Source organism: Schistocerca cancellata, chromosome 10 (genome assembly GCF_023864275.1).
Source record: "Schistocerca cancellata isolate TAMUIC-IGC-003103 chromosome 10, iqSchCanc2.1, whole genome shotgun sequence".
Lineage (NCBI taxonomy): Eukaryota > Metazoa > Arthropoda > Insecta > Orthoptera > Acrididae > Schistocerca > Schistocerca cancellata.
The window spans coordinates 55,866,796-55,885,174 of NC_064635.1; the positions used below are offsets into that span (position 1 = coordinate 55,866,796).

The following is an 18,379-nucleotide window of genomic DNA, read 5'->3' on the forward strand; positions in this document are numbered from 1 at the left end:
CCACGCTGCCCTCCAATACTAAAATGGTGATCCCTTGATGCCTCAGAACATGTTCTACCAACCAATCCCTTCTTCTAGTCAAGCTGTGCCACAAATTTCTCTTCTCCCCAATCCTATTCAGTACCTCCTCATTAGTTATGTGATCTACCCATCTAATCTTTAGCATTCTTCTGTAGCACCACATTTCGAAAGCTTCTATTCTCTTTTTGTCTAAACTATTTATCGTCCAAGTTTCACTTCCATACATGGCTACACTCCATACAAATACTTTCAGAAAAAACTTCCTGACACTTAAATCTATACTCGATGTTAACAAATTTCTCTTCTTCAGAAACGCTTTCTTTGCCATTGCCAGTCTACATTTTGTATCCTCTCTACTTTATATCCTCTTTGCTCCCCAAACAGCAAAACTCATTTACTACTTTAAGCGTCTCATTTCCTAATCTAATTCCCGCAGCATCACCCAATTTAATTCGACTACATTCCATTATCCTCGTTTTGCTTTTGTTGACATTCATCATATATCCTCCTTTCATGACACTGTCCATTCCGTTCAACTGCTCTTCCAGGTCCTTTGCTGTCTCTGACAGAATTAAAATGTCATCGGCGAACCTCAAAGTTTTTATTTCTTCTCCATGAATTTTAATACCTACTCCGAACTTTTCTTTTGTTTCCTTTACTGCTTGCTCAATATACAGATTGAATAACATCGGGGATAGGCTACAACCCTGTCTCACTCCCTTCCCAACCACTGCTTCCCTTTCATGCCCCTCGACTCTTATAACTGCCATCTGGTTTCTGTACAAATTCTAAATAGTCTTTCGCTCCCTGTATTTTACCCCTGCCACCTTCAGAATTTGAATGAGAGTATACCAGTCAACATTGTCAAAAGCTTTCTCTAAGTCTACAAATGCTAGAATCGTAGATTTGCCTTTTCTTAATCTAGCTTCTAAGATAGGTCGAAGGGTGAGTATTGCCTCACGTGTTCCAACATTTCTATGGAGTCCAAACTGATCTTCCCCGAGGTCGGCTTCTACCAGTTTTTCCATTCGTGTGTAAAGAATTCGTGTTAGTATTTTGCAGCCATGGCTTGTTAAACTGATAGTTCGGTAAACACAGTATGGAGAAGAAAATACGGGGTGATGAAGCCTAGAAAGGTTTGTAAAAGCTAGAAAATAATACCTTAGCAGTCTTTAATGCAAAGCACCTAAATGTTGTAGAAGGTGTCGCAGGAACATTTAAAGTACCCGAAGCCGACAGAGGAAAAAGTGATGCCCTCTAGATTGTACCTGTATTTCCTAAAAAAACAGAGGCTGTTTTTAATAAACTTGGTACTAAAACGGTTATTTTAAACTAATTTTACGCAAAATCTGGGCAAAGAGAGAGATTTTTAACGAAAGAAGATGTCCCTGGTGTAGAAATATCTTTACGTCAAACAACAATAAAAGCACGGTTTAAGAAAATGTGACTGCAAATCTAAATTACCTCAAACAGGTGTGTTTGTGGCGAAAACCAATTGCTACATAAGCCTAATTCAAAGTGTCACCACTCTTTAGAATGCACTGATTTGTAATAACGTTCTACAAAATAATTTCCTTAATTGCAATGATCGACGGGAGGCCCTAGTCACACGACATTTCCATTTCCCAATTGCAATAATATTTTAAAGCATTTTATTCTACACATTATAGCTTTTTAATTGATTGAAATTGGAATTATATTAATGCTTTCAGGTGCTGACGGGCGTTGATATATACCAACGGGGACACGTAAAATGTGTGCCCCGAGCGTGACTCGAACCCGGGATCTCCTGCTTACAGAGCAGACGCTCTACCCATCTGAGCCACGGAGTGGATAGCCGATATTGCGACTGCAGGGACTATCTCTCGCACGCCTCCCGCGAGACCCACATTCCCACCTTGTACGTCCACACACTACATTCGTAGTGTCCCACCCCAACACACTCATTACTCGTGAAAGACGTTCTTACCAAGTCCCGTAAGAGTTCGGGGAATATGTGTGCATCCGCATAGAAGAAGCAGTGTGTGGACATACAAGGTGAGAATGAGTCTCGCAACAGGCGTGCGAGCGATAGTTCCTGCAGTAGCACGCTCCTATGTGTCCTCGGTGGCTCACATGGAAGCCGGCAAGGTAGCTCAGCGTATTCGGTCAGAGGGTTGAAAGGTCTCTGTTGGATTCCTTTCATGTTTAATTTCTTAAATCTGTTGACATTTATGGAATAAATTCCTCTTCTAAATGTACTGTGCCGTTTCTGACTATCTGGGAGGAGACTGAGCAGTGGAACGTGTTACTTTTACACATAAACAAGAACGATCTGTCACACTACTACACTTTAAAGCACAGTTTATATGTAATTCTTATATGTAATTCATGTCACACAGTCTCATACGGGACCTACATCCGCTTTCTTTTATATACTGTATATGATAAGATACTGTCATCCCCCTTCCCTTTTGTGTGAGAGGATGAATGAGCATATGTATTTCTAGTTGCATGCTTGAGGGTAGCAGACAAGGCTGTCTGCTAGAGAACAGTAGGACCAACGTCGGAACAGGTAGCTACGCTTCCTAAAAGCAAAGAGGTTTCTATTCTTAGTATGGTCCTGTCCGTCCGTTGTCATGTTGGTATAGGAAGCTGCCCCTCTGGCCACTTCCGTTGGTCTTTGTGAGCCACCCCTCAGGAAGCACGCTCGGAAGTAGGGCAGTTGCAGTGTGGCCGTGGCGAGCGTCTGAAGTGGTAAGATCTCCAGCTAAGCGCGTGTCTGTTAAGTCCGTAGGACAATGGATTTCTTAAGTTCAGCCTAACTGAAAATTTAATCACTTTTATTTCGGGTTTAGGTCTAAAATATCCGATGTTATCTTAAATTGCAGCGCAGTGTAATTATCGTGTGAAGTTCAGATTATTTTTCGGTAGTTGCTTTGTTACTACTTTGTGAGTAAAGTGGAACCACGTGTTGATCAGTAACTCTAACTAAGTTCATCAATCTTAAATCCGAATGTGCGTGAGATTATAACGTCTCGTCTTGAGAATATTTTTTTAATATAGCAACTTTTCTTTATGCTTTTCTTTATGTTCAACCCACGTGGGGTGTACTTTGCGAGACCAGTATCACGTGCTTATATAACTGTTTGACCCATCAGGTTAATAGTAAGACGTTAGTAACCAGTTCAAGGTTTTTCTTTTGTCAATTGCTTTTCGATCTAATGTATTTTAATTATCAAAATTATTGTGGAGTTGTACGCTTTGTGTAAACCAAGTTGACCACGTGGAGCATGTGGTGTAATCATCAAAGTAGCCCTCAGCTATTCTTTTTGCGAAGACTTCACAAAGAGTTAATATGAATTTAGTATACCAGTGTGTGGTAATTACATGACGGACAGGATTGTGATATGAACGTAATTTCTTTGGGTAAAAACTGAATCTGTTGGTTGTGGTTAATTTCTTCTTGCTTATGTTTCAATGTTCTTCGTGTGTTATTTTATGAATGGAGTGTTGTATGCAGTTTCCCAAATCTTGGCTCCATATTTATGTGTTCCGTAAGATTACAATCCCACATTCTTTTCAATCGTAAATAAGGCACCAGCTCAGTTATAACTCACGTATAATATGCTGAAATTTCAATGAACAATCTTAAAATAAATTTCCAAGTATAAACTGATTTCTTTCTTTTTATTTAAATTCTCCTTTTTATATATATATTTTACCGGTTTTGTATGACTATTAAAAGATTATCATTAATGTTAGTCTGCTAAATATCTGATGAAACAGTTGCCCAGTAATCCACGGTTAACGTCCCTAGACAGATCACAGCTTTTAACCCACTTTCATTGTCAACTAGCACCGACATCAGCATACCAAATTAAAGTTACAACCTTACACATCAGCATACCAAATTAGAGTTACAATATTACACATGGCGACCCTGTTCTGTGATTCCGCTAGACTCTGGAATCTCTGAAATGTTAGATTGCGAGCGTGTTATAATCTTAATTTTTTTCCCCTACAGCGCTCAAACAACTTCTGCGTTGTTTCCGAGCAGTCTTTCAAAAGGTTCACGGCGTTGTTGATCGGCGTTGCGTTGTTTGTCTTGTTTTGTTTTTTATATTTGTGTGTTTTATATGTCTGTGTGTTTTTTATTCTCGCTTGGAAATTCCACTGTTTCGATCAAAGATAAAAATTTGTTTTGCGTGTGAAAAAGTGTGTACTAGGTTGGGTATCTTTCGTGTGACTGTCGTAATTTTTGTGGGACACATTTATTTTGATTAGTGTGTCGCATACCGGTTATAAATTGCACTAATGCAGACACGTAACCAAACTAAAAGTAAGCGGTCCGACAACTTAAGCAACATGGACCAAGGGGATAATTTGATTTCCAATATTAACGCGTCAGGCGGTTCCGAAAATGCAATGGGGAATACTTCAGACGAAATGCAAATCAGCACGAACGGGCTCACATCAGAGCCAGAAATTAATTTGCCTCTAACTAACCAAATTGAATTGGCAGAACTCATGAAAGCCTTATTGAAACAAGACAAAGAAAACACAGAAAAATCGATCCGCGAGCTAGGGGAACAAATGATGCAGAAATCAGAAAAATTGTTCCGAGAACAAACAGAATCATTTGAAAAATCGATCCGCGAGCTAGGGGAACAAATGACGCAGAGCTTTGAAAAATCGATCCGCGAGCTAGGGGAACAAATGACCCAGAAATGTGAAAAATCGATCTGAGAGCTAGGCGATCAAATGACGCAGAAATCTAAAACATCGTTCCGAGAACAAAAAGAATCATCCGAAAAATCGATCCGAGAGCTAGGCGAACAAATGACGCAGAAATCTGAAAAATCGATCCGCGAGCTAGGCGAGCAAATAGACGAAAAACTAATACAGCAGACAAATAAGGTTGGCGGGTCGATGCAGAGAGTGTCCGATGGTGTCGCACAAAGAATGAGCGGTCTGGCAAGTGAAGTGAAGGGTGATATTATGAAGGAGTTGGGCTGTGCATTTGAACAAATCGATGACAGTCTGCAAGCCTTGGAACGGGCCAGGCGTAGTGGCGATGCCCAGTCTGAAGAAAGCGAAGAACGGCTACTTAGGAGTTTCCAAGAGCTGAGGGAAGAATGCCAAAGGGAACACCAGCAGGTACTTTCGAGGGTCCAAGAAGCGGAAACGCATTGTCCCACGTCCGTTAGCAACACAATAGCGGACAACAGTCTAGCGATTCATGCGCTGGAACAGCAAGTAGAACGATTGAAGCAGACTGGGGCGGAGGACAAGAGACAAATACATGTTAAGATGAAACTCAGGGGAATATCCGATCTGTGGGTATTATGGGTCTGGCAAACCCAGGTCCCCAGCTGTTAGTAGCCTTGTTTCCGATTTTCTGCTTTCAGTGCTACTATCTATCTATTACTATTCTATATCTGTCAGTATAAATGAGGATCTCTTACTATAGTATGCGTGCTGTATGAATATTTTAAGGTAGGAGAACTCTGAGAAAGGAATGAGTAAATTTGGAATCTTGAAAACAGGATGCGATAATACGATTGTTGAACCATTGGCTTCCAATATGCGACGATATGTTAATATTGATGATATATGTTTTTTTTGTTCTTTATAGCTTAGTACGTAAAGTGCTGTCTGTGGATTTCGTAAGTATATTGATTCCCTTCAAGGTGAAAGAAGAATTGTGGTTTGTGTAATTTACGTGGCTCTGAAATATTATTGTGGTAGTCAAATACGAGCAGCTTTTCAGCAAATGGAGAATGGAACGGAAATATGGATCCTTTTTGTAGTCTCGATTGATGTTGAGCCAAAGCCTAAAAAAAAAAAATTATTCTGCGTTAATACTTGTCCTAGAAAAGCGACGTTTATGTGTTTTGCTGATGCTATGAGCATTACAGCTTACTGTTTTCGCTGGTGCAGGATGCACTGCAGCCTATATGATTGGTACTGAGGAAATTTCCCTCTTGAAGGTAGAGGATGATTAAATAATTTTGATTATGGGAACGAAGAAAAGCTTGGTTTAAGGTAATAAGGATAAAGCAAAACATTTGTCATTTAAACTACAGGAGGATTCGGATCTTTTGTGTCTGTTGTAAGTTCAATATGTTAAGATGATACTGTTTTACAGAATAGAGGTGACCACAATTTTGCCATTCATGAGAAATGAATCCAGAATAACCACCACAGGCGAAATAACTGATTTGGAAGCGAAAGGTAACGTAAAGAAGGAACGAAATCGCAGCAAAATGGGTAAGAAAATGTAATATAACCTGTATAATGCAAATATTTTTAACCTTCTCAGAGTCATCTGCGTGATTAATTGTTGTGATAACGTAATTTTAGGTGAAATTTTCTTACTGTTTTATGTGTGAATATGAGTATGATAAATGTATAATTGCGAGTCTCTTTTCAGGTGTGCGAACTGGTATAAATGTTTTGGCGTGTAAATAACCATTGTTCTTTTTAATGTGTATGTTTAAGGAAAGTTCTCCATATTTATCATGTGACAAGACGTATGCCGCGAGCGTCAAGAAGAGGACGAATTAGAACAATGTTGTAGTGGTATATACACGGTGTTGAAATAGCTTTGAAGTAGCTTATTGGGTTAACTAGTAGTGGATAGAAGTAGAATATTGAGTAATGCATGTTTATGGGTAGTTAGTTTGTAGAATAGACAACAGGTGTGCATGTATGTGTGTGTAAATAACATGTGAACCCTATGCTGTCCTGACCTATACTTGCACAAGGCATAATCCTATTCATTTTAGTGAATTAATAAATAGCATTTGATTTATTAAAACGTAAGTGAACCACATTAGTGATGTGGATTTAAATATTATATTGTCAGTTCATTTAAATTTTTATTTTTATACTGTCAAGTCATTTCACTTTTATTTTTTTTTACATTGTCAAGTCATTTAAATTTTATTTTATATTGTCGATTCATCTAATTTTTTTATTTAAAAAAATATTAAGTCTCACTTTGTTCTTAAAAAATTGTGAAAGACAATACTAAGTGGTATTATGTATGACATTGTGTAATCACGTAAGGATGATGAAAAATTTCTGTGAATGCAGTTGAGAACGTGAAAGCGAACCGGCAAAACTCTTAAGAGACAGCGGGAGCAGCCGGACTAGTTGTAAACTGGCGGGTTTCCCAGCAGGACACGCTGTCAGCCAGGCCACTTTGGGAGCGCGGCCGACAACAAAAGAAGGTACGCGGCAAACACTTTCCCGTGTACCTGGAGCTAATGGGCGGCCGCCCCGGGCGACCTTTCCTCGAGGCGATGACCTGAGATGGGCGAGCGGTCCACCGCGCGGAAATCCATCTGCTGGCAACGCACCACACGCACGCGACCGTGACGGGACGGCCGCGGTGAAACAACACAAGGGGCGTGGAGCCTTTTGACAGGTACTGCCCAGAGAAACTTGCAGACGTCAACGACGCCTATCGACATTTCCTGATGGATGCCTACTGTCAAGCGACAGTAAATCTTGGTTCGATGTTCTCTGGTCGCTAAGGGTGGCACAAAAGAAGAGCCATTAAGTGTCATCCTTGCCCGAGAATATCAACCTAGCGTATCAAACGAGGATACCGCACGAATTTGACAATACAAACATGGAACCAAATCGAGATGTACGTGACACGAGAGAAACTTCATGAGAGGGCAGAGACGGCGGGATCGCACGCAACAGATGGACAAAAATCCCTACTGACAGCTGCGGCGACGAACCCCCCCCTTTCCCTTATATTGTGCCTCGGAACAGTGGAACTACTGAGTGTGTCAGTGAACATTGATTATACGGTTCTTAGTCCAGTGCATATACGTGTGTTTCTGTCAGAGAAACTCTGACTCGTGTGTTTTGCAGGAGTTCGATTTATTGGTGTTTATTAGACTGACTCTTGTATTTTGCAGGTGTTCTATTTATCTTTTTTAGACTTTGAATCTTGTGTTTTGCAGGTGTTTTATTTATAGGTGTTTTTTTTTGTTTTAGATGTTGACTATTGTACTGTTTTATTTATCAATGTTTGTTTTTGTGTGATGTATTAGATTTGTGATATTTTGTTTCGTAAATTCATTGCTGTGGCATTGCTTCGTTGATCAGTCAGATAGCTTTTTATTCTCATTGAACTGTGATCGATTAGCCTTTGCATGGGGCATATTTACTGTGAGGAACCCCTTAAGGGTAACAATCACATAATTATTGTAGTTTCAGTATAATGACACAGTGCTCATTGTTTGCTAGCTAATTGAAATATAGTAGAGTGATTAAATGAGTGCCACATAGTTATTTTAATTCTACAAATTATTAGTTTTATACGATATAGAATTTTTTTGCGATAACCACTTTGTAAAACATGTTTTTTCTCTTATCATTTTGTTGCTTTTGCAGATTGTGCATTGTTATGTTCTGCTTTTTAATACCGATGTTATTTGAAGTTCTTTTTTTTAATTGCTGTGGCACATTTGCTATTTTCATAAATTTTGCTTGTTAATAAACAGTCATAAATTTTCCTGTGATCAGTTGGCTCTTGCAATGAGCAAATACTGGTGAACTCCATAAGGGTAACAACCAGAAATTGTTTTCATATTAATGACACAGGAACCATTGTTTTTTCTTGCTGACCGAATTAGGTCTACACTACCTTTTAAATAGGTGTCACAGATTGTGTTTTTTTTTCTGTTTGAAATTGGTAGATTCTAAAGATGTGTTGAAATTATTGTGTTTTAGCAAGTAGCTGGTGTCCTTTTGCCTTTTCTTTTACACTTTTGGTTTAAGTAGGGTGTGAGAAGCCTGCTTGGGAATGTCCTAGCATGGCCAGAAAATTCCCTGCACAGTCTTTTCCCGGAGCGTTGGGGTTATGAAAGGTCTCTGTTGGATTCCTTTCATGTTTAATTTCTTAAATCTGTTGACATTTATGGAATAAATTCCTCTTCTAAATGTACTGTGCCGTTTCTGACTATCTGGGAGGAGACTGAGCAGTGGAACATGTTACTTTTACACATAAACAAGAACGATCTGTCACACTACTACACTTTAAAGCACAGTTTATATGTAATTCTTACATGTAATTCATGTCACACAGTCTCATACGGAACCTACATCCGCTTTCTTTTATATACTGTATATGATAAGATACTGTCATCCCCCTTCCCTTTTGTGTGAGAGGATGAATGAGCATATGTATTTCTAGTTGCATGCTTGAGGGTAGCAGACAAGGCTGTCTGCTAGAGAACAGTAGGACCAACGTCGGAACAGGTAGCTACGCTTCCTAAAAGCAAAGAGGTTTCTATTCTTAGTATGGTCCTGTCCGTCCGTTGTCATGTTGGTATAGGAAGCTGCCCCTCTGGCCACTTCCGTTGGTCTTTGTGAGCCACCCCTCAGGAAGCACGCTCAGAAGTAGGGCAGTTGCAGTGTGGCCGTGGCGAGCGTCTGAAGTGGTAAGATCTCCAGCTAAGCGCGTGTCTGTTAAGTCCGTAGGACAATGGATTTCTTAAGTTCAGCCTACCTGAAAATTTAATCACTTTTATTTCGGGTTTAGGTCTAAAATATCCGATGTTATCTTAAATTGCAGCGCAGTGTAATTATCGTGTGAAGTTCAGATTATTTTTCGGTAGTTGCTTTGTTACTACTTTGTGAGTAAAGTGGAACCACGTGTTGATCAGTAACTCTAACTAAGTTCATCAATCTTAAATCCGAATGTGCGTGAGATTATAACGTCTCGTCTTGAGAATATTTTTTTAATATAGCAACTTTTCTTTATGCTTTTCTTTATGTTCAACCCACGTGGGGTGTACTTTGCGAGACCAGTATCACGTGCTTATATAACTGTTTGACCCATCAGGTTAATAGTAAGACGTTAGTAACCAGTTCAAGGTTTTTCTTTTGTCAATTGCTTTTCGATCTAATGTATTTTAATTATCAAAATTATTGTGGAGTTGTACGCTTTGTGTAAACCAAGTTGACCACGTGGAGCATGTGGTGTAATCATCAAAGTAGCCCTCAGCTATTCTTTTTGCGAAGACTTCACAAAGAGTTAATATGAATTTAGTATACCAGTGTGTGGTAATTACATGACGGACAGGATTGTGATATGAACGTAATTTCTTTGGGTAAAAACTGAATCTGTTGGTTGTGGTTAATTTCTTCTTGCTTATGTTTCAATGTTCTTCGTGTGTTATTTTATGAATGGAATGTTGTATGCAGTTTCCCAAATCTTGGCTCCATATTTATGTGTTCCGTAAGATTACAATCCCACATTCTTTTCAATCGTAAATAAGGCACCAGCTCAGTTATAACTCACGTATAATATGCTGAAATTTCAATGAACAATCTTAAAATAAATTTCCAAGTATAAACTGATTTCTTTCTTTTTATTTAAATTCTCCTTTTTATATATATATTTTACCGGTTTTGTATGACTATTAAAAGATTATCATTAATGTTAGTCTGCTAAATATCTGATGAAACAGTTGCCCAGTAATCCACGGTTAACGTCCCTAGACAGATCACGGCTTTTAACCCACTTTCATTGTCAACTAGCACCGACATCAGCATACCAAATTAAAGTTACAACCTTACACATCAGCATACAAAATTAAAGTACCAATATTACAGGGTTTAGTTACCCTCTGTAATAAAAAACTGAGTTAATGGATCAACAACGAACTTAAACGGATGTCCTACGACGTCCGACCCGAGCAGATGAAGCGAACAAAATGAGATTAAAAAAAAAAAAAAAGATGGACAGAGCGTCTGCCATCTAAGCAAGAGAACCCGGTTTCGAGTCCCGATCGGGGCACTCATTTTGACCTGTCCCCGTTGATGTATATCAACGTCCGTCAGCAGCTGCAGGTATTAATACATAATTATAATTTCGTCCTAGACAGCTGCAGGTCATATCCGAAAGAACAGACACCACATCCATATTAGTATATTTTAATTGATTGGTGGTTGATTCTATGAACTAATTTGTTGATTGTTTGATCGTATTAACTTGATTCTGTAGATACCGAAAAATAAATAAATAATATCATGTTAATTATGCGTACAAAAACCTTGCTCTTGTTCCCACAGAGATCTCATTTCCACTTTAGCGAAACGGGTAATGTGGAAATTACCTATGTAATAGGAGAACGGTTTCGTTTTTACGATATTGCAGTGCCTATGTTATTTTGAATTAGGATGCAGAATTCCTTTGGACGTACGTGCATGTCCGAAGGAACAGCCACTGCGGCGACTGCCGTCATTACGAAATACATTAAATGATTTCACAGTTGTGAATATGGACTGTATAATGGAATGACGACAGTGAAAATTTGTGCGGACCGGCCACGAACCCGGATCTCCCGCTTATCGCGAGCGATCGCCTTACCATTTGGCTACCCGAGCTCGACTCCAGGCCAGATCCATGTCGTCAGCCGTGTGTCTACAACCTGGCGAGACTTCAGAATTAGAGAGACAAATGATGGAAGCGCAAGAAATGAATTAAAATTTGTGCTATGTCCAGGACCTGAACCCGGGGCTACTTGCTCAAGGGAGGTACGTCAGACATAACACCACCACAGCATTATACACCAAAAAGCCAAAGAAACTGGTACACCCGCCTAATATCGCATAGGGCCCTTTCGAGCACGCAGAAGTGCTGCAACGCGACGTGGCGTGGACTCGACTAATGTCTGAAGTAGTGCTGGAGGGAACTGACACCATGAATCCTGCAGGGCTGTCCATAAATCCGTAATACTACGAGGGGGTGAAGATCTCTTCTGAACAGCAAGGCAGCTCAGATGTGCTCAATAATGTTCATGTCTGGGTGTTTGGTGGTCAGCAGAAGTGTTTAAACTCTGTAGCAATTCGGGACGTGTGGGGTGTGACATTTTCCTGCTGGAATTGCACAAGTCCGTCGGAATGCACAATGGACATGAATTGATGTACGTGATCAGACAGGATGCTTACGTACGTGTTAGCTGACAGAGTCGTATCCAGACGTATCAGTCGTCCCATATCACTCCAACTGCACACGCCACACACCATTACAGAGCATACACCAGTCTGAACAGTCCTCTGCTGCCATGGAGGACCCATGGATTCATGAGGTTGTTTCCATGCCCGTATCCATCCGCTCGCTGCAATTTGAAACGAGACTCGTTCGACCAGGCAACATGTTTCCAGTTACCAATACTCCAATGACGGTGTTGACGGGCGCAGGAGAGGCGTAAAGCTTCCTGTCGTGCAGGTACACGAGTGGGCCTTCGGCTCCTAAAGCCCATATTGATGATGTTTCGTTGAATGGTTCACACGCTGAGATTTGTTGATGGTGCAGCATTGAAATCTGCAGCAATTTGCTGAAGGGGTGCGCTTCTGTCACGTTGAACGATTCACTTCAGTCGTCGTTGGTCTCGTTCGTGCAGGATCTTTTTCCAGCCTCTGCGATGTTGGAGATTTGACGTTTTACCGGATTCCTGATATTCACGTTACACTCGTGTATTGGTTGTATAGGAAAATCGCCACTTCATCGCTGTCTCGGAGATTCTGTGTCCCATCGCTCGTGCGCCGACAATAACACCACGTTCAAACTCAATTAAATGTTGATAACCTCCCATCGTAGCAGCAGCAACCAATCTAACAACTGCGCCAGACACTTGTTGTCTTATATAGGCGTTGCAGCCCGCAGCGCCGTATTTTGCCTGTTTACATATCTCTGTATCTGAAGACGCATGCCTATACGTTTCTTTGGCGCTTGAGTGTAGCTAACAGAGCTGCACGCACCACCCCAACATAAACTTCAACTCACATCTTCAGTTTACCTTCCCCTTCTTAGATCGTCACTATTGCTGAGGCTCTCCAATACTGGAATAGCAGCCCAGCGTTGGACGTAATGGGAAAATCCTGCCTGTACCTCAGGTGTGGATGATCTATAGATCTGATGTAATTAAATTTTCCTTGAGAAATTTGTGTCCCATCTTTATCTGCGATCTAAGAAGGGGAAAATAAGTTGAAGAAGCTAATTTAGGATTGTGTTACATTGGACTAAAGCAGTCCATGTAGATCTGTAAATTGTAATTGTGTGGTGGTGTAATGGATAGCATACTTGCCTACTAAGTAAGGAAACGTGGGTTGAAGTCCTGCCCAGAGCAAAAACTTTAATTCACTTCTTCTGTTTCCATCATTATTGTAGATAAAGACGAAACTCAAATATTTAAAGAAAATTTCATTATATCGGATCTAGAGAGATGACTTTGAGAAAAGCGTTCTGGGATACTAGTTCGGTGGAGAAGACGTTCAGGTTTGGATACTGGTGTGGACGGCTTAGGGGATCCAACTCGGGTGCTGTGACGGATGGTACGTTTCCTCTTCGTTGTTTGAAATTAACCGAAACTGGCACTGTCTGAACTTAAGAAGCGTCATAATAATGTTACATGTTACTTAACCGATTATTCGTGACTTTTATCCTTGTTATTTCAAGTCTTTCGCTATTTGGGAGCGGCAGTTTATTACAGCGAATCTTATGTTACCAAGTCTTGCTTGTTGGCATGCCAAGTGCACGCATTAGCTCCTGTGTGTGTGTGAATACCACCTCTCCTCATACAAGGCGTTTCACAATGTTTTGACGCTGGGACCGATGACCGTGCTGTTTAGTCCCCTCCCACACATCAACCGTGCAACCAACCAACCAATGTTTTTTGACGATTTCAAATCGAATAACGCGAATTAACCAGATACAATGACGGTGGAAGCATAAGCGGCCAAAGACACTACTAGCTAGGGTTATAACAGCCTATGGCAAGCTAACGTACACCCACAAGAGACAGACGTCGACAAGCCGCTGCATATAAGCAACGTTGAATGGATATGCCAGCTGCTATTAAAGCCGACCAACAGGCTACAGCAGGGAGATACGCAAGCTCGCAAAATGACGCACAAACAAAGCGCCAACATCACCGTAGACTGTGAATCTGATATATGACCTATCGGACACAAAACGATGACGCACTTAACTGTTACAGAAATGCTGACGCTGACCGAGAAACCAAAACTGGCACGCAGCGGCAGCCGCCGAGTAACAGCACCGCACAACGTCAAAGGCATCGACCTGCATGGTACCCACTACTATAGTTCAATTCTTTTATCTTGGCGGTTCGCGCATGCCCGCCCAGACGCGGGAGATTGCTGCGTTGCCAGTTGTACGCGCCAAGAGAAGCAGCGCCATAGTATAGTTCGCAAACTTACGTTTAGGGGGGAGCGCGCAGTTTATGAAGTGTAGCCACCACGGCCGCATTAACCCTTTCGCTGCTACAGAGACGTGCTCCCCGCATTACGCGCTGTGCGCGATTTTGTCATCACTGCACTGCTCGCCTGTGCAGACACATGGTGTTTCGACTGCTTTGACACACTTTATTATTCGATTTAACAAAAACTACTTGGCCCAAAAATTTGATTTTTACACATCTTCTTGACTGATACCTTCCCCCATAAATGAATTAATTTTGTTTCGATGTTCAACGCAGTTATTGTGCAGCATTAGAGGTAGTAAACCATTGCACGAAATTTTGAAGAGCTTGCAGAGGTAAAAGTCCATAGCGTATACTTTCTGTATGGTCGATTTTAGTTGCCACTAGAAATTTCCAAAAATTACATTCAAACGAATAAAATTCATGAAATAAGACACTTCAGTATTGTTTCTAAATAAAGAAAATATTAAGCACTGAATAAAGTTGGAACTCAAAACCTTTCGCTTAACAGCCGCTCATTTTAACCATTGCGCTAACGCAGCTTGTCATTTGATAGAACTCCCGGAGGACTGTAAAATGTCACGCAAAATACCGACAAACACTGTTGGTATGACTATGAATTACTCACGTTTCCGTGATGACTGGGTGTTGTGTGATGTCCTTAGGTTAGTTAGGTTTAAGTAGTTCTAAGTTCTAGGGGACTGATGACCATAGATGTTAAGTCCCATAGTGCTCAGAGCCATTTGAACCATTTTTTACTCACGTTTCGTCGAAGTACAATAGGAAATAAACAATTACCGCTGTTCTTTATTGCGAAAAAGCGGTTAGTGAGAATGATACAAACACCTTTCCTTGCTATCGCCTGAATTAGGAGACTTATTGCTTGTTTGGTTTGGTTAATTAATAGAATATGAAGCAACTGGTATAAAGAATGCTGTTTCCAAACTTTCTATGAAACAAAGTCTGCTATCAAGACATTGCTTTATTTATGACTGACCGTTTCTAAAACTGAAGACACTCGTCCGTGCTCTGCACTGCAGTCGAGCTCTGGCAACGTCGTTCTCTGTTCATTGGCTGACTGTGTTGTCCAGAACGAACCTGAACTCGGCCGCCGTCGTAAATGACGCGCACTTTAACAAAGCATGACCTGTCGCATGCAGCAACAAAACCGCTACTGCTCTTACAACCAGACACAACTAACGCAGAGGTTTTTTTCCCCCTTGGCTCTTGCCTTGACACTTTTTCCCCTCTGCCCTTCAAAGCACTAGCCTTCGTTCAACTTTCGACCAGATCTAACTCCAGATGAGAGCGTATTAATGGTTAACCTTCACCAGACGTACGCAAACATCTCAGTACCCACATCCTGCGAGACATCACTCTAGTGAAAACTAACCCTTATGCAGGGATGGCAGTAGACCTTTCGTGTTGGCCATCATGCCGGTGTGGGTGTGGAGGGGCTCCACCTCTTAAAAAAAACTTATTAGCAGTGCGGAGTGTCAACTTTCATCCCACACACAGATCAGTAATCGTATCGTACTGGTGGCAGCAACATCGTCCGTTCGCGTCGGGGTGTTATTTTCTCTGCGGCGAATCTGTCGTGACCGTGGGACGTGCCTGTCGTAAGCATTTCGAGATGTCCAATTCCCGCTCGTGGGACAATATTGAACTGGATAAGAAACTTCCGTGAAACTGTCAGTGCATCGAATCGAAAGTTAACTGGCCCTCGTGCAGCCGTCCGAAAACGTGCGCAAACGACCAGCCGAGAAGCTTCCAACAGTCACAACATCTAATTCACGACGAAATTTCGAAAAATCCTCCAGTAGTTACGAAAGATGTGTTCAAAATCTGGATGAAACAGCTCAAGTATTGTGTAGCCGCGAATGATCGTCGTTTATCCCGTATCGTACTTCATAAGTAAATTTGGATTAATGTTGCACCTTGCGTAATGTTTAACTTAGTTTCGCGATTAGTTTATGGGTTATTAAATTGGAAATTGTCAAAACATTATGAAACACCCTGCACCATGGAGCCGGCCGGTGTGGCCGAGCGGTTCTAGGCGCTTCAGTCTGGAACCGCGCGAAAGCTACGGTCGCAGGTTCGAATCCTGCCTCGGGCATGGATGTGTGTGATGTCCTTAGGTTAGTGAGGTTTAAGTAGTTCTACGCTCTAGGGGACTGATGACCTTGTCATTAGGTTAGTTAGGTTTAAGTAGTTCTAGGGGACTAGGGGACTGATGGCTCAGAGCCATTTGAACCATTTTTGCACCATGGTTGAAGTAATTATTTCTGCTACATCATTTAAAATCATTTCAGTTCTGTCTTCTGAAAGTCACGTCTCTTTCATATTATGTTTTCCATTACTTTGCAGGCCAGTCAAGTGTATATTACGAGGGTAAGTCAGTTATTACCCGGAATTTAGTTACATTTTTGTTTATTTTGGTAGTACTGTCGTTTTACGTTGATGACGCATGCTTTGTTTATTTGTTGTTATATCTTTGCAATTTTCAAGCTGCTGGGTGAGTTTCGTTATCGCTGCCGTGTTGTTAATCATGGCTGCTCCGCTGTCTATTTGCACCAAAGAAGAGCAACGTTCAGCTATCCGTTTTTTGTGGTCGGAAGGCGTATCAGGGGCCGAAATTTATCGAAGACTTTTGGTACAATACGGGAACAGTGTTTTGTCACAACGGAGTGTCTACGAATTGACTGAAAAATTCCGAAATGGTCGCACAAGTGTTACGCACGATGAAGGAGCCGGACGACCGTTTACCGACACAAATGAAGAAACCATTGAGCGTTCACGTGAAATGATTCTCTTAGACAGTCCATTAACTGTTGACGAAGTGGCACATCGTCTGCAAATTAGTCGCGGTTCTGCCTACGAAATCATCCACAACAGACTTGGGTTTCATAAAGTTTGTGCAAGGTGGGTCCCAAAACAATTTACACAGTTGCATAAACAAACGCGCTTGGACATCTGCAGAACAACGTTTGGATCGCTATGGTAACGAAGGGGACAACTTCTTAGACAGGATTATTACTGGTGACGGAACATGGATCCGTCATTACGAGCCGGAGAGTAAACGGCAGAGTATGGAATGGAAACATCCAAATTCGTCGTACAAGAAAAAGTTCAAGGCCCAATCGTCTGCAGGAAAACTGATGCTTACGGTTTTTTTGGGACGCACAAGGTTCAGTACTGGAACATTATGGGGAAAGAGGCACAACAATAAACAATGTACGTTGCAGTGATATGCTTACTGCCAGGCAATTCGAAACAATCGCCGAGGATTGCTGTCAAAAGGTGTTGTGTTGTTGCACGACAATGTCCGTCCGCATACTGGTGCCCACACTGCTGAAACGCTCCATAAACTCAAATCTGAAGCACTGGATCATCGTCCATATAGTCCCGATCTTGCCCCTTCTGACTATCACTTGTTTGGTCCACTCAAACAGACATTAAGGGGCCGTCGATTTGCCTCGGACGAAGCAGTGAAAGAAGGGGTGCAGTCCTGGCTCGCATCTCAAAAGAGAACCTTCTTTCATGAGGGCATCAGGAAGCTTGTACAACGATGGACCAAGTGCGTTCAAACGCAAGGAGACTATGTCGAAAAATGATGTTCTTCTAAGTTTCCTATTTGATTACAATAACATTTTATAACTACTTTGCGGATAATAATTGACTTACCCTCATATGTATAACTGAGACAGTTCAATGCTTCGCGGGCATTTTTATTGATTTTGAACGAAGACTTCGGTTGTGTTCAGTTTCTCTCCGTGTGTGTAGATTCTTCTGAAATAAATGTGCACTAAGTGAATTCCTTTTGCGTAGTTGATAAGCTCTGTCGCTCTTCTGAGTATGGATTAAGCGGGGCCATAAGCTATGCTTATAAGTGAACGACATTTTTCTTTGACGGTTCTGTTGTGCAAACTTTTCTGTAAATGAGACACAGAGTTTCAATAAACTTTCCATTGCCATGATATTCCCTTTTTTTTCAGACCCCCTCCCTCTCCCCACTAATAGACATCTTTCAGTAACCAGGTGATCCTGTGCCCCAATTTCGTTAGCTACAAGTAATTCAGCTACTGAAATGAGGTAGACATTACAAAACCCTCAGGGATCCC

The 18,379-nt window shown here is 41.3% G+C and overlaps 1 protein-coding gene across 1 annotated transcript in view; it reads right to left on the reverse strand.

The window, feature by feature from the left end:
* Positions 1-17,948, reverse strand: part of LOC126106102 (serine/threonine-protein phosphatase 6 regulatory ankyrin repeat subunit C-like) — a 62,108-nt gene extending 44,160 nt beyond the window's left edge. Inside the window, exon 1 of the mRNA XM_049912350.1 lies at positions 17,943-17,948. Within this exon, the coding sequence (XP_049768307.1) occupies positions 17,943-17,948 (6 nt within the window). The remainder of the gene's footprint in view (positions 1-17,942) is intronic.
* Between the last annotated feature and the right edge of the window lie 431 nt (positions 17,949-18,379).